Genomic DNA, 24252 nt, shown 5'->3' with positions numbered 1-24252 from the left:
CTAAAAACTAAAAACTAAAAACTAAAAACTAAAAACTAAAAACTAAAACTCAAAACTAAAAACTAAAAACTAAAAACTAAAACTAAAAACTAAAAACTAAAAACTAAAAACTAAAAACTAAAAACTAAAAACTAAAAACTAAAAACTAAAAACTAAAAACTAAAACTAAAAACTAAAAACTAAAAACTAAAAACTAAAAACTAAAAACTAAAACTAAAAACTAAAAACTAAAAACTAAAAACTAAAAACTAAAAACTAAAAACTAAAAACTAAAAACTAAAAACTAAAAACTAAAAACTAAAAACTAAAAACTAAAAACTAAAACTAAAAACTAAAAACTAAAAACTAAAAACTAAAAACTAAAAACTAAAAACTAAAAACTAAAAACTAAAAACTAAAAACTAAAACTAAAAACTAAAAACTAAAAACTAAAAACTAAAAACTAAAAACTAAAACTAAAAACTAAAACTAAAAACTAAAAACTAAAAACTAAAAACTAAAAACTAAAAACTAAAAACTAAAAACTAAAAACTAAAAACTAAAAACTAAAAACTAAAAACTAAAAACTAAAAACTAAAAACTAAAAACTAAAAACTAAAAACTAAAAACTAAAAACTAAAACTAAAAACTAAAAACTAAAACTAAAAACTAAAAACTAAAAACTAAAAACTAAAAACTAAAAACTAAAAACTAAAAACTAAAAACTAAAAACTAAAAACTAAAAACTAAAAACTAAAACTAAAAACTAAAAACTAAAAACTAAAAACTAAAAACTAAAAACTAAAAACTAAAAATTAAAAACTAAAAACTAAAAACTAAAAACTAAAAACTAAAAACTAAAAACTAAAAACTAAAAACTAAAAACTAAAAACTAAAAACTAAAAACTAAAAACTAAAAACTAAAAACTAAAAACTAGAAAATAAAAAACTAAAAACTAAAAACTAAAAAAATCCGGTGAAATTTTGTCAAATCTGATGCAAACAAACCCACAGCTGTCATACTTTGAATGTGTTGGTAAATTTCTAACAAGAAAGCCTTATTTCAGTTGTTTTGACAGCCATTTTACTGAAATTTCAGTTGATCATCTGGCAAAGTGACAAAAATCAATTAATTGAGACTTCAGTAAAATCAAAATTACTGGATCGTTTTCTAAAATTTAAGTTGATGACAATAGGGTCCTAAAACCCTAAGTAAATTTTTATGTACAACGGTTAAAAACACGATTGATACCCATTTCTGAGCACTTCTTTCCATTTTAATGCAAAAAAATAATTGACAAGACAACATTTTTTCGATCGATCAACTATGGTCCCCTTGGAACGAGCTGTCAAGTAGGACCTTATCTGTCAAGAAGAACCGCGAAGTTAATTTTTTAAAATTGATTTAAAGATCAATTTTAAATCCTTTGCGGTCGTGCAAAGTGTCTTTTTCGAGGTCTTTTTACTAAGAAAAATAAGCATTATCGTTGTGAACAATAATATCACAAATTAAAGCTTCATTTTAGGACCTAATTCAGTAAAACTTTACTGAATTTTGGTGCGTTGAACCGTTGTAATTAAATTTTTTGAAATAAATTTAATATTCAATGCTCAAATTTTTAATAGAGGAGAAAATCGTGACGTCAGAAATGAACTCAAATTACTCAAAGTTCATTTTGTGAGTGACTTTAACATTTTGGCCTAGTTTGACAGCTACCTTGTCCCCAGTTTTTATGTGGGAGAGAAAAGAAGGTGAATACTTTATGAAAATCATACCTGTCAAAATTCTTAGCCTCAAAATTTTGTCGCGAGTTGCTTTTCTCCTCTATATTGCGAAGACTAGTTCGAATGATGAATCATTTTTTGAATAATAATTATTCAAAACCGCTCAAAATAATGCTCTCTATCAACGCTGATGCTCTGACCCTGCAACATTGTAGCACACCAATACATCGATCCACCCTCGCACTACACCGCACCAACAAAAAAAACCCTTTTGTTGTCGATCGTCGTCGTCGTTGTTGTCGGGTGGACTGTCCGCCGCACCACTGCGCTTTTGTTTCAAACAAGCCGAACATCAGCCCAACATCGACACGCACACGCACACAACCACAACCCCGCGCATTTGTTTACTCTTTCTCTCGCCGACGCGACGAAGCAGGCCATTGTTGTTCTTCGGCGTCGCTTCGCATGTCGCCGTCGTCGGCGTCGTTCAGCGAGAGCTCCACAGAAATTTCGTTCGCGCGCGTCAGTTAGTAGCTTGTTTACTTTCTAACCTGGCCGATCCAAGTTGGCGCGGGGTGTGTGCGCGCGCGCGAAAACGTGCGTGTTGCAACGTGTTTCTTTTTTCGTCAGTTGGTGCCGTCAAAGGATTCGCGCCTTCCGGTCGCGCGATCGCGGAAATTTTCGAGGGTTTGGGACTGTGTGTAATTTACGAGGCTGTTTTTTTTGTTGGTGGGTTGTGTGACGGTGCGATATGAGTCGTTGGGTCGGGTAATTGTGCGGTGAAATTAGTGCTTTTTTTAGGGCAGGTGCTTTCCGGGGTAGGGATCGGGCGGTTGTGTTTGTGTTGTGCTAAGGCCGAACCATGACTGGGACCGGGGACTGTGAAACTTTCCACGAGTTCGCCCTGCTGTTGCCGGTCAAAATGTTGAAGATCTTGGACGCCCACCGAGGACAATGATGCACGACAGCTTCCAGTTTGTGAAGAATCTGTTCCACAATTGCTTCCAGCAGCAACCGCCGAACCAACGGTCCGCCATCCCATCCGACGATTCCCTGCTGTCGTCGCTCCGGTTCAACGAGATCCACAGTCTGTACGACTGCAGCCGCCGGTTGGCCAAAGATCTCGAACGGAACTACGATGCGATCAGCGCCCGGAACGACGGCATCCGGTTCCCCACCGTGAAAACCCTCGACATCATCCCCAAATCCCGGGACGTCCTCAACGGAGACTGGATTCTGCGCTACTCCGACTCGGAAACGAACGCTTACCCATGGAGCGGCGAATCCAGCCCCAACTTTGACCTCGTCCCGTGGCGCCGGTCCAAACCGAACGCCAACCTCCTGTCCAAACCCAACCCCAAACGATGGACCAGCCCCAGCCCTAGCAAAGAGGACAAGAAGATCCTCCAGCGGCTGCACAAGCTCGAAACCAAGCGCGTCAAGAAACACCTCAAAGATAACCTCAAATATTCCAAACGCGTCAAGCGAATCCGCATCATGCTCTCCATAGAGATGCGCCAAAAGAACTACGAGATCCTCCCGCCGCGGATCCGGCCGCGGCAATTCGGCGCCACCGGCACCGCCAAATCCCTCATCCAGAACCACATCACCAAACTGGCCGTGATCGCCGTCCAGGAGCAGTCCCAGCAGCACTGGGGCTACTTCAGCCAGCGGCGCAATGAAAACTTTAAGGAAACGATCGCCGCACGGGAGGAGCAAGAGCTGCGGGAGATGGTGGAGCAGCACGTTTTCTGCAAAAACATGAACGCCGTGAAAACGCTTAACGCGGCCAAGCGCATTACGCCGTTCGTGCCGCGGCAGTACGAGAGCGACCGGATGATAGTACAAATGTGCAGACGGTGCCGGAGTAAGAGGTAAGCGTGCGGGTTGCATACGGTGCGGGCGCGTTCACGGCAGGGGTGGGCGAGCGTTAGTTGGAGCTGCTAACGCTCGATGAGCGTTTGTTTCCATTCCGTTCGGCATTTCTCGCATCTGCATTCGAAGCTCAACTTGACAACTTGATAAATATTCGCTTGACACATACTCTATGTACGGACCAATATTTCACAGAATCATCCGAGGGAGGAAGGACGCGTGGACATGCCGTGTACCAAGCGCTCCGAGGCTAGATCCAATTTGAAAAATCGCCATAAATCCAGTTGTAAAGAAACTTTTGATCTTTAAAAAAACATTGAGAAGAACTCTTAAATTTAATGAAAATTCGGGGTCGGAAGTCTGACTTGTTTTATGTAACTTTGCTAATGTTTTTTCAAATGTTTTTTTTTCTGGGTCAATTTTGGCTTTGTTATTCAATAAAATTTTCTAAATTGTAATCTAATCTAATAATCTAATCAGACCCTAGCGCAGCCAATCTTTCGAAGGGATCCTGGAGAGTGCCTTAGGTTAGATGACGCCTAGCACTCTTCTTGTCATTTATTAACATTTTTAGTGCGCCATTGCATCGGAATGCATTGAAACATCACAAGCGTTAAAGCGGCCAGGCCTACTGCGTAAAGCCGTATCGCAGAGATGACTCGTAATTGGGTTGAGTTTGAGCACTGAGTGTTCGAACAACAACACCATTCTGAATCGACAGGGGAGGAAGAAGCGTGGGGACACACCACCATACGCTCCGAGATTTGGTTGTATTCGTTGGGAGCACCATGCTAAGAAAGTTTGGTACTCCGGGACCCTCTGGGATGGGACATTGTATTTCCACGAATGCCCTGGACACTATTTGCCGTGGTTATAGCGCCACAACTCGCTCTCTGTAGCAGTATTCCTAATTCCAGTCCACGCTTACCAAGTCGTTATGGCCTAGTGGTTAGCATTTTTGCTTACCAATCCAAAAGACGGAGAACCGAACCCCGCCTCGAGCGACTTTGATTTTTTGTTCATATTCATCATTTCAAATTTATCTGTTTTGCACCGGAAGCAAAGCAAGACCGCCCCAGCAGCTGGACACCGAGTTGCGGCTGAGGACAAAACGCAAAGGCCAGAAGAGCCTACCAAGACCCCTACACAATCCCCCTTCCCTTCCCACGCCTTGCCTTTAACATCAATCCCTTCCCTACTAACCCCGAGTAGGCCGCGGGTAATCGGCTCCCCTCCCACTAACATTTACACACAAGATCCTCTGTAATTATTAAGTCAAATGTAATTACAAAAGCCGACTCGGTCCTAACCAGGTCCCAGTACCGAAAAGGACCTAATAAAAATAATTTCATGAAAAAAAAAATTATGTGTTCTTAACTTTCTCGTTGGGAGCAGATGGGAATCGAACCCAGAACCATTCGCTTACAAAGCGAACACCGTAACCAGTCAGCCACGGCCGCTCCTAAATAAAATTTTCTAAATTGTTAAGAAAAAAAAATTAAAAATAAGCAAAAATTTAAAAAAGTGGCTGTAAAAACATGAAAAACTAAACTGGCAAAAGTTAATGACAGCATGTGGTAGAATAAGCCACAAAAGCATTATTTTTAAGCAATCTTATCGCCGATAATGTAACTCATTTTAAATATCTATCGAAAATCGATTCATTCAACCATATCTTGTTAAATTTTCAATGCTTTCGCTTAGAATATTTTTTTAATATCTAGTTACACTCAAACCCCGGTGGTTTGACACCAACTGTTGTCAAACGAACGGGGTAACTTTTTAGTTTGACACCCCTTTTACACGGAGTTCACACACACTATCATACGTTTGTTTTGATAGTGTGCGTAGGCGTCGTGTAAAAAGTAACAGTTCGTCACTTTTTAGTTTGACTTTGACCAACCAACGGGGTACAAACTAAAAAAGTGTCAAACGAAAAAGTGACCAACCACCGGGGGTTGAGTGTATAGTTTGTACTTAAAATTGTTCACAAAATACCGATTTTTTTCGAAAATACTAAAATTTTCATAATTTGCCGAATGGATATCAAACGAATTTGAATTTCGTGTGCTTTTTCAATTAGATTTTTTTTGAAAGTACTAAAATTTTCACAAAATACTGTATTTTTTCTAAAATACTCAAAATTTCAAAATATGCAATATGGGTATCAAACGAAGTGAAATTTTGCATGCTTCATACAAACATTCAAATTGTGTATGCTTCATATCATACAAAATTTTCCATCGTTTGAAACCCGTATTGCAAATTTTTAAAAGTATTTTCGAAAAAAAAGTACGGTAATTTGTGAAAATTTTAGTACTTTCAAAAAAACTCTAATAAATTGAAAAGCATACAACATTTCAATTCGTTCGTATTGCAAATTTTGAAAATTTGAGTATTTTCGAAAAAAATACGGTAATTTGTGAAAAATTTTGTATTTCCAAAAAAATATACACAAATGTGAAAAAGCAAACCAAATTTCGCTTCGTTGATACCCATATTGCAAATTATGAAACTTTGAGTACTTTCGAAAAAACAAGGTATTTAGTGAAAATTTTAGTTTTAAATAAACACAAACTCTAATAAAGTAAAAGCATGAAAATATTGCTTCATATGATACCCAACGGCCTGCAACGATGCAAATATTTTTCAAAGAAAAAAAAATAAATATAGATAGAACAAGTCATAATTTCTACATTTGAATGCAACAAGTGTTGTAAAATGCATTTTACACTGGTTCAGTTGTTTTGCAATCATTAGTATTCAAAAATATTAAGATTTGAAAAAAAATCACAACAAAAAAAACCTTTTGCATTGAAAATTTCCCTGACTAAACCTAGACATGTTGAAAATGATTCTAAACGCAGGGGAATACATTTTGAATTGATTTCAGTTGATTGCACTTAAATTTCCATTTAAATTTTGAATTGTTTTTGAAAAAAAAAAATTTTTTTTGCCCCCTTATTTTTCGGGATATTAAAAGGAGGAGAAAAAAACTTTAAAAAATAGCTGTACCAGCCTTAGGCCGTTGCAAATATTTTTCAAAGTTTATGTCGCCCCCCCCCTTCAAAATTGGTCTGAAAAATCAGGGGGCAAAAAAAATATTTTTCCAAAAAACTTCAAAATTTCCATGAAAATATAAGTCTAATCAACTACAAACAATCTTAAATGCATTTTTCTGCATTAATAATCATATTTAGCATATTTGATCTTGTTTAAAAATGTTTTGAATTTTTATGAAATTCCAATGTACAGCACCGCAAAAATTTTATTTTTCGCGAAAAATAAATTTTTTGTCAATACTTAGGCCGATGCAAATATTTAAAAAAGTTTTAGTCCCTCGGCCCTGGTCGAGGTCAAGGGGGGGGGGGGGGCAAAAAATAAAAAAAAATATAAAAATTTATATAACAAGCCATAGTCTTCACATTTAAATGAAAAAAGTGTTTTAAAATGCATTTTACACTAGTTCAGTTGTTTTGCAATCATTAGTTTTCAAAAAATCTAAGATCTGACAAAAACAAAAAAAATATCGAAAAAAAAGATTTTGCATCCAAGGGTTTCCAGCAAGGCCACAGACTGGCAAGTAATTAATAATTACTTTGATTTTTAGCTGGTAATTAGGTAATTCTTTAATTACTTAGTAATTCACGGTAATTAGCGTAATTTAAAGTAATTAATTGGTAATTAAAGTAATTTTTGAGTAATTACAGTAATTGATTTTTTTTAAATTGTACTTTTTCAACAAAACTATTTACTTTTTACATATAATCTATTATAACAGAATCTTATTTATTTCAAATAAGAGTGAAACACAAAGATTACAAAAAACTGATTCTGTATGAGAAGGCCTTATTCACCACACAGAAAAAAAGTGTAATTTACTCGACACGGAAAAGATGAATCACATTTAAACACAGTTGATGTAAACTTGAGATTTGATGTAAACAGTTGAATCACACGTGAAATCATGTTTTTACGTATAATTTGTTGCAAATTTACATCAAATTCCATTTAAATTTAAATGTTTAATGACGTGCAAAAGTGTTACATCATAAATGATGTAACATTCGGAAATATTTTTTTTGTGTGCATAGTTCTCTCCTAAAACTTTCCTAAAATTTATTTTTATCATGTTGTTTATCAAACTGATTAACAACGAAAGGCCATGATATATTACCCAGTGAAAAATGTTTTGTGAATCTAAAATCTATTTATTTTTATTAAGTTATTATAAAAATATGTTTTTTTTTTGCAAGAACTACATTAGAATCGATTTTTTTTATGCTTTTTCTTCTAATAGGCAGTCAAAATAATTTGAAGTTTTTGTGGATCAAATATTTAAAACCAAAATGTACTTAATTATCATTGAAACAAACAAAGTTTTCAAGTGATGGCCATTTAAAAATCAATAATAATAAAAATATGTTTTTTTTTACATTTTTTCATCATCTGCAGAAATTGACAGTCCTGTAATATCTCTCTATTAAGAGATCAGTAATTTTCCCTAAAAATTTCCAAATATTTCAGAGACAAATGTTTCAATGGTAAAAATCAAACTCAGTGAAATTAAAATCAACTAATATTCAGATGCAATTGAATCCAATGTTAATGTCACGTTCCACATAATCTGTATTTTCAGTAACAGATTTTTTAAATTTGCTTGAGAAAAAAAATGCAAAGTAATGTCAAACCAATGTTTGAAAAGCGTTTTGAAACTTAACGTTATTTTGATAAATTTCACAATTCTCAAGAAAAGCCGCTGCAAATATTTGTCAAAGTTTTTGTTTAGCTCAAATAATCAGGGGGCCTTTTTTACATCAAATTCTATATATTAATGGCATCCGACTTTGGAAGCTGAAAATATTATTAATTTCATATATTGAAGTAAAGTAGTACATTTTTTTTGCTTTTATGGCAAACATGACTTCAAAAAACGTAAGTCAACTTAAATAATCTTCATTTGCAATTGATTGATAAGGGTTCGGTTGATTGAAACGTGAAACATAATGAAATTTCGAATCAGATAATGAACAGGTTAAATTGGCCATGAAACAATTATTATTGGTCATTTCCAGATATTTTTTTTAAAGGTCCTTTAAGCTATTGTGTTTTATATGTTTATAAGACTTTTAAAAAAATTCTAGATATCAATTGAGCTACTTATTTTTTACCGAAAAGTTGTGTAATTAAATACGAATGTCAATTTTATAATAAAATAAAAAATTCCAAATTTCAAACCAACTCGCTGTAGGATATCATGTAAACATCACTCAAAGTTTCAGCGTCCTCTAGTTGGGGGCATTTTTGACGTTTAATCGCCTATATCTATTATCAATAAAAATTATACGTGAAAAAACAAAGTAAACAGAATAATTTTTGAAAGAGTTATCGAATGTTCTATTTATCTATAATTTAGTTAAGAACCGTAGAAATGAATACTTAAATATAAATAAAATGTTTTTATCGTAGTGAAAAGTAATTAAGTAATTTGTGTAATTAATCATTTTGGACCAGTAATTCGAGTAATTAATTGGCAGACTGGCATGTAATGAACGCTTCTGGAAACCCTTGTTTGCATCGAAAATTTTCAAAAAATCTTAAGATTTTTTAATAAACCCAAACATGCTAAAAATGATTTTAAACGCAGGAGAATGTATTTTAATTTGATTTCAGCTGGTTGCACTTGAATTTTCATTGAAATTTTTAAGTTTATTGTAAAAATATTTTTTTTGCCCCCTGATTTTTCGGACCAATTTTGAAGGGGGGGGGGGGGTGACAAAAACTTTTAAAAATATTTGTACCAGCCTTAGATATTTTGGAAACTAATGATGGCAAAACAACTGGACAGGCGTATAATGCATTTTAAAACACTTTTTTCATTAAAATGTTGAAACCATGGCTCGTATTTTCAATTTTTATACTTTTTTATTTTTTTGCCCCCCCCCCCCTCGACTTTGGTCAGAGTCGAGGGACATAAACTTCAAAAAATATTTGCAACGGCCTTACTAGATTTTCAAAAAATATATTTTAAGTGCAAGCATAGAAAATTCAATATGATATGGTTGAATTTATCGATTTTAGAATGTTTTTTTTTTTTTTTTTTTTTGAATGAGTTATCGTCTATTATCGGTGATAAGATCATCGCCGATGATAGATTATCGTTGTCGTCTCGACAACGTTTTCGAGCCTCGATAATTTATCGTTACTAAGCTTGGTATGGACGAACTAATTATTCAAATTGGCTTTTGTGATCAAGGTGAAAGTACTTAAAAAATTACACTAATTCTTATTTTTATTTTTAAGAGTTGTAAATTATTTAACTTTTTTTGAATTTATTATAGCTTATTACAAAAAAAGGAGGCACACTAGGATGCCCAGAATATGGGACTTTTTTTCAAATAAATACCTCGCTCCAAAAACTGAATATTGTTTCTTTTACCAATTTATAACTCAGGGCCAAATTTGAGCAAAACCGGTCAACATTTACCAATTAATACTCGAAGGTGATATTTGTATGGGAAAAATCGGAAAAAATATGAAAAATCCAAAAAATTCTTACGGTTTTGCATAAATTACAGTCCAGACTCGATTATCCGAAGGCCTCGGAAAAATTTCACTTCGGATAATCGAATCAAGAAAAAAAAATGTTTCCGCTGTCTTATTTTTGATTGTCAAACTCAAGTATGCCCTACCGCTACCCCTAAACTACGCTAAAGTGATTTAGAATGTTTAAATTCAAGATGGCAGCCAAAATGGCGGCAATGTAATACTAAAAAACAGCATTTTGTAATTTGATAGGCCATCAACTATTCAATTTTGACTAAAATGGGGTCGCAGAACTAGAATTTGTTGTTAAAAACAAGAAAATAAAAAAAAATTACAAAATAACTGTTTTTTTTCATGATTTAATTATCCGAAGTCCCATTTTAATTGTCCTGATAATCATTTCCTGCTTTCCAGCTAATTACTTACAAAATTATCTTGAAAAAAAAACTATTTTTTTATTGATTTTGAGTTTGGAAAATAAAGGGAAAATAAAGATGAAAACTCACAAGCTGTATTGATATGAGGGATTAGATCGAAACTCAATCAAATTATTCTAGTATTCTGACGAAAAAAAAAATATTCTAAGCCAACCCTAGCGCACCCTGGAAAATTGTGGGGTGATAGCTTCCTACAACATCCTTCTTTTCTAAACGGCCAGGCCAACTGCGTAAGGTTAGCCGCAAAGATGAATCGATGAATCGGATTGAGTTTGAACATAAATGTTCAAACAACAGTACAGTATCTGAATCCGCAGGGAAGGAAGAAACGTGTTTCGTTTTGTTTTAAAATGTTGATCCAAATAATAAACAATGAGAAATCCCAAAGTGAGTTCCAATGAATGTATTGTTCGTTTGAGTTGATTGATATGCAAAGTCCAGAAAAACATGATCTATTTCTAATCGCGCTATAAACTATATGTAAACAAGCTCTGCACTGATGACAGCCTTCGATTAATAATAATACACTTAAATAGCCATCCTTTTAAAACCTCGCGCATCAAACTAATTAACACTCGATTCAAGACCACTTTCATCCTCCTTCTAACCAATATCTCGTTTTTCTTTTTCTCCCCTCCACAGAGTTACAGTGGGGTGCTCCGGGTACAACGAGTCCAGATACCTGTCGCATCTGGACTCGTCCCATGCCGCCGCCATGCAGATGATGCCCCCGATGGAGCGGCCCGCCGGTGGAGCCCTCGCGCTGCACTACGCGGCCGCCCGCGGCTGCCTGGACTGCGTGCGGCTGCTGGTGGAGGCGGCCCCCGACATCAGGTGAGTCAGCTGAAGAAGTTTAATGCTCCAGTTGGGCAGCCCTGTCCATTCAGAACAGGTCAAATTGTGTCAACAAATCTGACTGAACAACTTTCATTACTTCACCATGCAAACCGACAAAGTTGAGAGATCATGTATTGCAACTCATGGTTTATGATCAATTTCCCCTTACGATCATGCTCCAATCAGGGCTCGGACCTCAGCCAACCTCCGCCGGTTATTACGCTGCAATGCAACATGGTACCAGGGTGACGACTCGACTTTGCAATTGAAATTACTCGTTTAAAGGTAGCTATGCTACGCATGACCAATATTACAAAGAATGTGGTCACTTCTGTTTCAAATGTCAGCTTCAATGTCAATACAAAAATGGGCCGCCACCCTGCCCCCCTCATTCTTGTCGACCCTAATCAACCGAACCGCGTTGATCGATCGCGCAGACTCCGGACAGGTTAATTTTTCCTTTACGTAACCATCTAACCCCGCTGCTCTCTTCAACTGACCGAGTTTCGACCCCGTCAAGAAGTTATTGAGAACTAAACTGCCGTTCTACGCATAATTGTCCCATGTCAGTTTTGGGCGATTTTGACTTTATGACATTTTTAAGTTTAGTTTGATGTGTACTTTAAGAAAAACACATAAAATCTGGTACTTTGTTCGGAAACTCATGAAAAACAACACCAAGTCTGTTTGTCCCATCGTTAAACTTCTACGCATAATTGTCCCACCAAGTATTTTCTTACACGGAATCATTAGTTTTACTAAGTATTATGTCTTGTTTACCTTTTGTATAGCAAGAGAATCACAAAAAAGGGTGATCAACTGCTAACTGGGGCGATTAGGGACACATAGGGTTAATAGGAACCCACGGGACAATTATGCGTAGAAACACAGAAATCGGTCGAAAAATTTCAATCGCGTTTTTCTCAGTTGCTCTTTTTTGAACATGGGACAATTATGCGTAGAACGGCAGTAAAGTAGTAGCAAATTATGATTTCGGAGTTTTTCTCACGTCAGCGGACAACGGTTTCGATCAGGTGAAAGCGCTCCAAGCCGGGAAGGTTGTGGTCACGAATATCTGGCAGCCATTTTGATTGATCTGTTTTTCCAACGCTGGGGCTTTTGTTTAGCATTGAAACTTAAAAAACGCTCAATCGATCGATGGTTTCGTGCGGCTCGGCGGAGATTGCCAATTTAAGGCTCGAAATACGGTGGTAATGCAAACTAAAACTGGCACGACGAGACCCTTCACCAAAGTTTGTTGATTTGTTTTGGCATCTCTTTTAAACTGCCTGCTGGCTGCTTAGCGCTTAGACACGTGTGCTGATTGCGAAGAGTTTGTGTAATCCACTTTTCCAATTAATCGATCAAGGTCAACGGCGCGCCACTATCTGATGGGGGGCAATGGCTTTGGATTTGTTTCGATATGGTGCAGCGGGAAGCCTTTCTTTTCCGAGTTTAGGGGGGGACGTTGGAAATCGATTGGGGAAGGTTGATCTTTTCAAACTGTGTCAAAATTTTGAATCAATCTAATTTTTTTCAGAAATTTATGTGGTTTGCCTTGCTTACCCAACAAATTTTTGTTTTTAGACAATTGTTGGAAATTTGTGGGGTCGGAGACGAACTGAATATATTTTTCTGATCCAATTTACAGCCAAAAACACAATTTTGAAGTTTGAAAAAATTCAATCAAAAGGTCGCCAAGTCGAATTTTGAACGCCAAGCCAAGCTTGATTAACTTCACAGCAAAAAATCCGATGGTAAAATCGTATGCAAAAGACACACTGCATGTACAATTTTTGTAAACACAAAAAAAAAGTTGCAACCGACGAGATTCAAACCCAGCCCCAACAGTAAGGGCTGGCGCCTTAGCCCGCTCGGCCATCAGACCGATGAAGATGTAGGTCGTCATTGATCATTGCCATTGTTCATGGTCACCTGTAACAGACACGGACGACGAAACAAAGGAAAACGCAAAAAGTAACGTTTTGAAAACATTTTTTTCGTTAAATCGCGATAACTCGTGGTGATTACAAACAAACCCTTTATGTATTTTTTTTTAATTTTTGTAATTGTCTGCTCTACAATTTTGTAGAACATGGCTACACTCTGAAAAATAACCCAATGTTAGAAAGAAACACGAAATTTTGAAATGAAAAATTTTGTTCTTAATGAAAAAAAAAGATTTCTGGGTCAATGAAGATTCGAAAAGAGCAGTTCTCTACGGAATCGGTCTTTTTTCTTTATTTTAAATTTTTGTATTTTTTAATCCAGCTGAAACTTTTTTGGTGCCATCGGTATGCCCAAAAATCAAAATTTAAAAAAAAATAAAATCAACACTAAATTTTCAAAAGGGCCAAACATTCAAAATTACGCCCTTTTGAAATGTTAGTTTTGATTTTAATTTTTTGAAAATATTGTTTTCGTAAAGATCGGAAGATTTCACGAATTTTTCATATTTTAACATTGTAAATCGGACCATTAGTTGCTGAGATATCGACATTAGAAAATGGTGGTTTGTTTGGGTGAGACTTAGAAAACATCAATTTTCCTGTTTTTAAAGCATGGCAATATCTCAGCAACTAAAGGTCGTATCAACAAAGTTCAAACAAGTAAATACAGAGAATTTTCTCAGCTTTTCAAAAATATTTTTTTCAAAAGTGGGCAAACATGGGCACTAATTTTAAAAAATGTAAAACTGCGACTATTTTTAAAAAAGTTACCTAAAAATGGTTATAACTTGAAAACGGTGCAGTTTATCAAAAATTCACTAAAGTACTTTTTGATTGCAAATTCGATTTTACATCGAAAAATGAAGTTGAAAAATTTTTGCGGCCAATATTTCGATTTTTTGAAAAAATCAGTATTGATTAAAACAATCATAACTCGGTCAAAGATTTTTTGCCCATCCTGGAAATTTCTGAAAAGTTGGCATTTTATGCCTTCTAAAACATATCAGAAAATAATTTTTTTTTTTTTTTTGTTTTTTTGCAAATCAAGTTTTAGTGACAAAAAGTGAAATTAAAAATCACCATTTTTTTTTACTTTGTATCATTTTTTTCAGTGTAGTCCATATCCATACCTACAACTTTGCCAAAGACACCAAATCGATCAAAAAATTCCTTCAAAAGATACAGATTTTTGAATTTTCACATATCATTTTTGTATGGACAGCTGCCAAATTTGTATAGAAAATTATATGGACAAACCAACTAATGATGCAAAATGGCTTCTTTGGGCATATCGAAGGCACAAAAAAAGTTTCAGCCGGATTAAAAAATACAAAAAAAAACGAATGACCGAAATCTCAGAGAATTGCTCAAAAGTACATTAAATTTCCCCTATAAATTACATATTTCAAATTTATTTACAATTGAGTATCGGAAAATGGCAGCGTTTTTAAAACATATTTAGTGTTTTTTCGATGAAAAATACGTTTTTTTTCGGAATTTTGAGTACGCCATCAAATCGGGCGTCAAATTTTACATAAACGTCTCTTTGACGTCAAATTTCCGTCTCATGACCGTTTCAGGATGCAAATTATTGAAAAACACCTCTTTTTTCGCATGTTCAAAAAATGAAAGGGGTCGTACCGCCCCTCCCTCACGAGATATCAAAAAACGGACCTCGGATTCGTGATCAGGGACAAAAGTTACCCCTTAGGACAAAGATTCACGCAAATCGTAGAGGGGTCGGGGCAACTTTTCCCGATTTCGTTGGTAGAAAATTACCCTTATTTTAGACATTTTCAAATGTTGGGCATGATTTTGAAATTGTTTGTAAAAAATATTGAAAAGAACACAAAAAATACACGTAAAAAATTTAACCAATAATTTTCCAGCTATCCTCAGTAGAAAGATAAGGGCTAATTATGTGGTACTGAACGAACTGCATTTTCCAGAAGCAGCAGTCTAAATCGTAAAAAAAGACTGAAACAATGGTACAACATTTTTTTCGAACATTTTTTTCGAACGGTGCCTTTTCTGGATAGTTAATTTTTAAATGACAAATCTAAAATCTGAAAATTTAAAACGAAAAGGATTTTTGCATTGCCATATGGTGGATATCAGTAAAAAAACATGTTTTTTTTTCAAAAATATATAACTCCTGAACTTTATTTTGAAACACTGTACTGAAAACAATTCTTAAAATAATAAAAACAAGTTTTTTGTGAGTAAAACTTTTAGTAATAGAATTTGAAGTAAAAAATGCGAAAAATATTTCCAAGTGCGTATTTTTTTCGGAAAGAGACTATATCAAACCTACAACTTTGCTGAAGATCTCAAAACGATCCGAAACTGCGCTTTAAAAATATACATTTTGCAATACTCACACGCCCATTTCGTATGACCATCCCGCAAAATTGTTGAAAAAAAAACTAGTGAAGATGCAAATTAACTGCTCTTGAAAAAAAACGAAAGAATGTCAATTTGGAAGGGGTCGTACCACAACACCGTAACGAGTTATTGGAAAATGGACCTCGGATTCGTGATCAGGGACTAAAATTAACCCTTAGTATGTGAGTTGATCGATAATCATCCCTTTTTTAAATTGAAAGATGGCTTTATGTTGTTCGATAACCAGTATGGCAAAGAACATTGTTGAAATAGATAAGCTAAAATTGTATTTTAAATTTTATTCCTTTTTCAAATTTTAACAATTTTTTTAGCAAATATGGAGTTTAGAGTGATTTCACATACAATATAAAATGTTTTATAAGCTATTATATTAAGTTGTTTGTATTTATATTCAAAGCAATTGCTTGTCTAATAGGGTTTGACGACTTTTTTGGATAATTCACTCAAATTTAGCTGAAATGTTCAATTGCAACACAACAGTGTCTATTTTGTATTTTTTTTTTTTGCAAAATTATGAAAATTAAGTATGACATTTGATTGCTTTTAACCTAATTCGTTCATTTATAATTAGGAAATCAAATATGTTCTGCAGAGTCACTTTTTAGCATGAATAAATCATAAACGTTTAAAGTTAAGTGTGGTCAAGTCTTAATAGCAAGTTTGATGACATTATGAGAGACTAGGGCATAAAAAGTTGCACATGTTGCTTTTTTAAAAGAAAAAGCATTTTCTAGAGATTTTCTTCATCTTGAAAAATTAAACCAAATTCAAATTTGGATGATTTTTTTTAATGCTTCGATCACGGAAGCCTAACTCACCTCAAACCTTATAACCGTAACGGTAGTCCTCCCATTCACCCTGAGCGCCCATCGCCGACTCAATCGACCCCGAAAATTACTGTTGTTCGATCATTGGTTGTTTGTTTTTGTTTGGAAATTTGATGTTTCCACCCCATTCGCTCACACACATGCAAATTAGGCCCTCCAAAGTTTTATCGCGCGCTCGATAGCTTAATTTGATTGCACGATTCGATTCGTCCGAAACAATAGGGTTTTGCTCCCTTCCCCTCCCAATAACTCTATCGTGCGCCAAATTGGCATAATCTACGCCGGTTTTTTCAACTTCTTTTATTTCTTTCCCCTCAAAACTCGCCATAATTGCCATTCTTCGAACGCAGCCAACTTCAGGAAACCCTCCCCGGCTTGTTGTTTCGAGCTTTTAGTAGCTGCACCTAACACACATCGCAGAGTGATATAATTGCGCAAAACGAGGAACCGCACCCTATTACACACTGCTGTGTACAGAGTCTCGATCGATGGTTTCGTGCGCGGGTTCGTTCGACTGAGACTTTTCCGTTTGTTTGTTGAGCCTTTGACTTCCTTCCGTTGCTCGTCGCCACCACCGCCGTTGAAGTCTCCTCGCAAGAAAAAAGCTTCTTTTTTTTCTTTCTGCTGGGCAGGGAGCTTTTTTGCAAGTCGACGCATGACCGCAGCGAGCGTGCGGCAGCACTTTCGATTTCCCATTATTTGCTGAAAAAAAGTGCAATGAGCAAACCAAGGTGGAACCACCCTAAGGTAATTGGCCACTTGGTGGGGTGGTCGTCGTCCGGGGCGGGGGCGTTTGATAATTGTATTAATTGACCATTGCTAGTTTCTGTATTGTGCTATTGTTTATGCTCGAAGGGAGCCATGTTTTTATTTTAGTATTGTGGCGAAATGGCGGGCACCTTCGAGGTGGATCTTGATTCCTCGCGAAAAAAAAGTTATTTTAATTGAGGGATTTATTTTTATTTGAGTAAGGGATCCACCCACTCGGCTACACCCTTAAACCGGTGTCGGAGCAGGTATTTGGCGGTGGAATCCAAAGCTCGAGTTGGTTGGAAATTAATTGCATGTTAGCACGAGACATTCTTTCGTGATTTTTCATTATAATGGTTTGTCTATCGTTTTTCCTTCTTTTTTTTTTGTTTGAAAAAGCTTCGAAGAGGAAAATCAAAACCCTAATTTTGTCCATGTTCTGATGTAAATTTGATGCATTTTAAAGACTCCTGATTGAAAACACGCCTCTAGGTTCTTTCTTCAAAGGTATCGATTGAAGAACAATCAACGCTTTATTTTATATAAATTTATCTAATTGCAATGATTACACAGCAAAAAATCCGATGGTAACATCGCATGCAAAAGCATGCAAACCTTTGTCAAAAAAGACACTTAGAATTACACACTGCATGTAAACAATTTTTGTAAACACAAAAAAAAAGTTGCTACCGACGAGATTCAAGCCCAGCACTGACAGTAAGGACTGGCGCCTTAGCCCGCTCGGCCACCGATGAGGAATGGAAAGGACAAACACAGATGTGAGCTTGACATTTCGGTCAAGTAGGTTTCCCATACTGATGGGCTGCATATTTTTATTGCATAAAATTTCATAAAATAATGCAAACAAAATTTGTTGTTCACTTAATGCCAAATATTTAGTTTTTATTTCGCAAACGTTTTTTTAATTAAATTTAACTGTCAATCACGCAGATCGACCAACTAAACTTCAAATTTCAAACCAAATTATCGATAAGCGTTTAGATAGCATTACAGTTACGTTACTGCAAACAGCTGGCAAAATGACGAAAGTTAATTTGTTGAGTTATTTGTCTTTCCTTGATAAAATATGATGACCAGAGGCGCCGACTAGTCTAAAATGTTGGGGGGGCACGGTTGTTTTCCGAAATCGTTAGGTGAGAGTGGCGATTTGATGTTTAAGTTTATTTATATCACGAATTTTACCAATTTGAATATTACGATGTGATAAGAGCACAAATATTCAAAATGAAATCAATTTAGAATTTACAATTTGCAATTTAGAAAAAAATAAGAGAAAAAAAATATTCCAAAATTTAAAAAAAGTTAAAAAAAACCCTAGGGTTAAAAAACACTCATGGCTTAAAAATGTTAAGAAATCAAAAGTTGAAATTCAGAAATTTAAAAAATCAGAAATTTGGAAATTACAAAAAAAACAATGTCGAAAATTTAACATCAATTTATTTGTTCAGAATTTAAGAATTTAATAATTTAATAATTTAAGAATTTAAGAATTTAAGAATTTAAGAATTTAAGAATTTAAGAATTTAAGAATTTAAGAATTTAAGAATTTAAGAATTTAAGAATTTAAATTTAAGAATTTAAATTTAAGAATTTAAGAATTTAAGAATTTAAGAATTTAAATTTAAGAATTTAAGAATTTAAGAATTTAAGAATTTAAGAATTTAAGAATTTAGAATTTAATTTAGAATTTAAATTTAAGAATTTAAGAATTTAAATTTAAGAATTTAAGAATTTAAGAATTTAAGAATTTAAGAATTTAAGAATTTAAGAATTTAAGAATTTAAGAATTTAAGAATTTAAGAATTTAAGAATTTAAGAATTTAAGAATTTAAGAATTTAAGAATTTAAGAATTTAAGAATTTAAGAATTTAAGAATTTAAGAATTTAAGAATTTAAGAATTTAAGAATTTAAGAATTTAAGAATTTAAGAATTTAAGAATTTAAGAATTTAAGAATTTAAGAATTTAAGAATTTAAGAATTTAAGAATTTAAGAATTTAAGAATTTAAGAATTTAAGAATTTAAGAATTTAAGAATTTAAGAATTTAAGAATTTAAGAATTTAAGAATTTAAGAATTTAAGAATTTAAGAATTTAAGAATTTAAGAATTTAAGAATTTAAGAATTTAAGAATTTAGAATTTAAGAATTTAAGAATTTAAGAATTTAAGAATTTAAGAATTTAAATTTAAGAATTTAAGAATTTAAGAATTTAAGAATTTAAGAATTTAAGAATTTAAGAATTTAAGAATTTAAGAATTTAAGAATTTAAGAATTTAAATTTAAGAATTTAAGAATTTAAGAATTTAAGAATTTAAATTTAAGAATTTAAGAATTTAAGAATTTAAGAATTTAAGAATTTAAGAATTTAAGAATTTAAGAATTTAAGAATTTAAGAATTTAAGAATTTAAGAATTTAAGAATTTAAGAATTTAAATTTAAGAATTTAAATTTAAGAATTTAAGAATTTAAGAATTTAAGAATTTAAGAATTTAAAATTTAAGAATTTAAAATTTAAGAATTTAAGAATTTAAGAATTTAAGAATTTAAGAATTTAAGAATTTAAGAATTTAAGAATTTAAGAATTTAAGAATTTAAGAATTTAAGAATTTAAGAATTTAGAATTTAAGAATTTAAGAATTTAAGAATTTAAGAATTTAAGAATTTAAGAATTTAAGAATTTAAGAATTTAAGAATTTAAGAATTTAAGAATTTAAGAATTTAAGAATTTAAGAATTTAAGAATTTAAGAATTTAAGAATTTAAGAATAACCAAAAAGATACACAAACGGTTTTTAATAAAATAAAAAAAAAGCATTATGACAACTTGATACGACCAAAAATTTGCAATTTTTTAAAAAGAAATCAAGAAAAAAAAAACCTAAAATTACTCAAAAAAATATCGAATTTATCAGCATTTTTTTAAATGTAAAGCTGTCATCAAATGACCATTTTGAAAAGTGTTTCAGTTCATTTTCGCTAAATCCTGATCTACAATGGCAAATCGCAGAATGTTGCGTCTGAAAACTTGATGATTGTTTTGACAAGAGTTTGCGTAAGTTTGCTCTTGTATACTAAGCTTGCTGGTTTTCCTACCTAGTTAGCATAAGAGAGCGCAGTAGTATAGATGAAACGTTGTCGATTTAAAAAACAACAAATGTTTTTGAACTATTTTACAGATTCGCTTACAAGAATTCTATCCAATTCCAATTCAGTTTTAAATATTATTTTCAATTATTTCTGTGATTTTTTTTGTAATATTTAAAATAAGAATATTTTTCTTCTAAAATTTCTGGGGGGGCACAATGTATGGGCTGCCCCCCCTGCCCAATTTTAAGGGGGGCAAAAAGTACCGTGCCCCCCCAGAGTCGGCGCCCCTGATGATGACTTTATTTTTCAGTAAGAAATACCCTTGACTTTAAATGTATAAAAGGATTACACAAATATTTCTCAATAAAAAATATCTCATTTTCGTCCATACATAAAATAAATAAAGGTTATTAAACAAAATCTCAAATTGTAACGTAATTTTGTATTTAAATCAATAGAACCAATTCTATACACTCTAAATAATCAAATTATTCAATTAAAAAATGTTTATGACTAAATCTTTTTCACAGTCCAAAGCATGATAAAAAAGTGTCTGCTGATTGACTTTTTCAGTAGAAATTGAATTTCCAATCAAACATTTTTCTTTGTTTTCGATATTTTTTAAATTTGTTTCAGGGAACTAAAATATGCATCTTTTGCGTTCAAGTTAAGGGTTGCGCATAGCCTGGTTCCAAACATACATTTCTGAAAAATGGTATTTTTTAAAGAAATTGTCCTTTTCAAGTGACTTTACAATTTTTTGTACTAAATAATGTAAGATTGTAAGTTTTTTAACCTTTTTAAGATGAAATTTTCGAAAAATGTTATATTTTTGTAATTTAAACATATTTTATGAAAAAAGAGGAACCACGAACAAAGTGTTCAAATTTCATGGTACGTTTTTCAAAATCGTACCATGGGATTTGAACACTTTGTTCGTGGTTCCGATTTTCATGAATGCTTGTTCACGATTTCAGGAACTCTTTTTTCTCCGTGTATCTATGACTTTTTAAGAAACAATTAGTTATCAATGTTAAAAAAAAAACGAAACTTTTGTAAAAATTGTTGCTCTTTTCTGTTTTGAAATTTTAGAATCAAGAGTAACCTTTTGAAAGGGCGAAATACACTTGTTTTGAACAATTCCAAATGTTGAGTTTGATTTTCAAACTACGAAAATATGATTATAGGACAGGGTAGAAAATTTCACAAAAGGTTCATTGTAAACATTGAAAATTGAACCAATATCTTCCAAGATATTGCGAGTTTAAAAATTAGGGCTTATTGAATGACACTCAGAAAAAATAACATTTTTCACAAAATTTTAGCTTTTAAAGGCTGTACCTCAGCAACCGGCATCAAAGTCCAAACAAATTTAGGAAATATTCGGAAAATGTTACCCGAAAATGCCGAAAGGTGCTATTTTATCAAAAAAAATATGTAAAATCATTTTTGAATTAAATTTTACTACTGGAAATGATTTTTGAAATTTTGGTTGACCATATTTTAGATATTTTTTTCTTAAATTTATCATTTTTACAAATAAATATATCTCCGGTACCAAATTTTGCACCATCCTAATCCCTTGCACAAAAGATGCCTTTATATTCCTTAAAACAATTAAAAAAAATCGGAATCTAAAAATACACCTTTAGGGAAGTCGAAAGCGTTACTTTTCTTTAGAGTGTATGGCCGTTGCAAACATTTTTCAAAGTTTATGCAAACGTTTAAGTTTTTTTTTATATTCTGCAGACTTTTGATAGTACAGTCCAGTCTCGATTATCCGAAGGCCTTGGAAAATGTTTCCTTCGGATGATCGAATCTCAAAAAATAAATAAAAATTCTCTGTTTTTTTTTAATTGTCGAGCTTTGAATCGAGCGCTGAAATGATTCAGAATTTTTAAATAAACACTTTAAGATGGCGGCCAAAATGGCGGTGATGAAATATTGGAAAAACTGGTTTTGTAATTGACTAGGCAATCAACTATTCAAATTTGACTAAAATGTGGTAGCAGAACTCAAATTTGATGTTTAATATAAGAAAATGAAAAAAATACAAAAAACTATTTTTTGTTCACGATTCGATTTTTTTTTAAATCAGGCCTGAAATTTGAAATTAGGTTTTAATTTATTTATTTTTTAAGGTTACCTTCAAGATTTTGTTCGGGAAAAATCGTCGAAAATCGAAAAAGATCATGTAAACACGAGCTGTCAAATGACGTCACGGCGTAAATACTAATATAGTTCAGACTCGATTATCCGAAGGCCTTGGAAAAATTTCACTTCGGATAATCGAATCTTCGGAAAATCGAAAAAAGAAAAAAAATTATCCGAAGTTCGATTATCCGAAGGTTTGTATGGGACTTCGGATAATCGAATCACGGATAATCGAGCAAAAAAAAATATTTTTCGTATTTTTTCATTTTCTTGTTTTTAACATAAAATTTGAGTTCTACGACCCCATTCTAGTCAAATTTGAGTTGTTGATTTCCTCAAGTATGACCCATAAACTACTCTTAAATGATTTGGAATTTTTAAATCCAAGATGGTGGCCAAAATGGCGAAACTGAAATGTTGAAATTTTTTTTTTTAATTTAATAAAAAAGTGCAAATTTTATTTTACATCCGGGCCTTTAAAACGCAGATAGATTACTAATTTTTGCATTTCTAATTACTTTATTTTTATTTTTATTTAATTTAGAAACGGGGCCAAATTGTATTAGGCTTTACACAAAAAACCTAAAACATTACATTACACGTTTAGGTTTAAAACTGTATCAAATTTATTTCAGCGTGCATGCGTTTCCTACACCAATTACTGCCAAAAATGCGATAATAGACCCGCTCAAAACCGCAAACCGCGTTCAAAACAAAAATTTAATTAAAAATTTACCACTCATTACGAACCACAATACTCTAATGGCACACACACACATACTAACACGAACACTTCCACCCCGGGAAAAAGCACCTTCCACCCAAAACAACCCCTCGCGCGCCAAAGAAAGTGCAAAAAAAGCTCTCTTCTTCTCCTTCTCCCTCTCTCTCTCGCTCTATTGTCTGTTTTGTTCTCCTCCTCCTTCTTGCTTCCTCCCTTCGCCACAGCTTGCTTGGATCGCGCGCACGGGCTCTTCAAAAAAACGCTTCATTGTTCAAGCGTGCTCACTTGGTCTACCCCTTCCCCGAAAAAGAGATCCGAACCGAACTAACCTACCGTAATGGCCTCCTCACCGACCGACGGCAGCGGTTCGGCGCCAGAAGCTCCTACTCCGCACTGCCAGTCCTAGGGTTATGGCCGTACCGTAAAGAGATCCGCGCGTCCTCCCCCTCGAAAAAAAAAAGAAGTAGTGTTTCGCGGCAGGTCACCATGTTCCGACACGACGGCGACCTTCCACCGAGGACGGGCAGTCCGGAAGGGCAGTGTTGCCAGACTTGTGTGTAAAGTAGCGCGCGCTCCTGAAGACTCTGCCGATATTGGAGGACTCTCGGAGGAGGTAGCGGGGGGCATTGATAGATATTACCACTCTTCACCTAGATTTTTCCCGGGAACCCGGTGCAGTTGCAGCAAAACCCGTCCTTCAAGTTACGGCACCGACTGTGCAGCGGCAAAACCTGATCGGACGGACGGACTGCAGAAATAGCTCCGTGGAATCAGACCAAGCCGATCGTGGCGTAGTTAGTCACTGGCGATTAGACGGACTGGCAAGAAGTGCTTTTTCTTCCAGGGAAAGTGTGTGTGTGGTGATCGGTGCAGCGTGAAGAAATTCTCAAGTGCAGAAGATCGCGGAAGAACTCCGAAAAAGTCGCGGAAGAACAA

At 33.9% G+C, this 24252-nt stretch overlaps 1 protein-coding gene across 4 annotated transcripts in view; it reads left to right on the top strand.

Annotated features, from left to right (window-relative positions):
• The first annotated feature begins 2214 nt into the window (after window positions 1-2214).
• Window positions 2215-24252, top strand: part of LOC6050775 — a 144941-nt gene continuing 122903 nt past the window's right edge. For all 4 annotated transcript variants that reach the window (XM_038251606.1, XM_038251532.1, XM_038251466.1 and 1 more), the window contains exons 1-2: window positions 2215-3578; window positions 11205-11396. In XM_038251606.1, coding sequence (XP_038107534.1) covers window positions 2659-3578; window positions 11205-11396 — 1112 coding nt within the window. In that variant the 5' untranslated portion in view covers window positions 2215-2658. The remainder of the gene's footprint in view (window positions 3579-11204; window positions 11397-24252) is intronic.

This window comes from Culex quinquefasciatus, chromosome 1 (genome assembly GCF_015732765.1).
Source record: "Culex quinquefasciatus strain JHB chromosome 1, VPISU_Cqui_1.0_pri_paternal, whole genome shotgun sequence".
NCBI classification, from domain to species: domain Eukaryota; kingdom Metazoa; phylum Arthropoda; class Insecta; order Diptera; family Culicidae; genus Culex; species Culex quinquefasciatus.
This window is presented reverse-complemented; position numbering and strand designations above follow the sequence as displayed.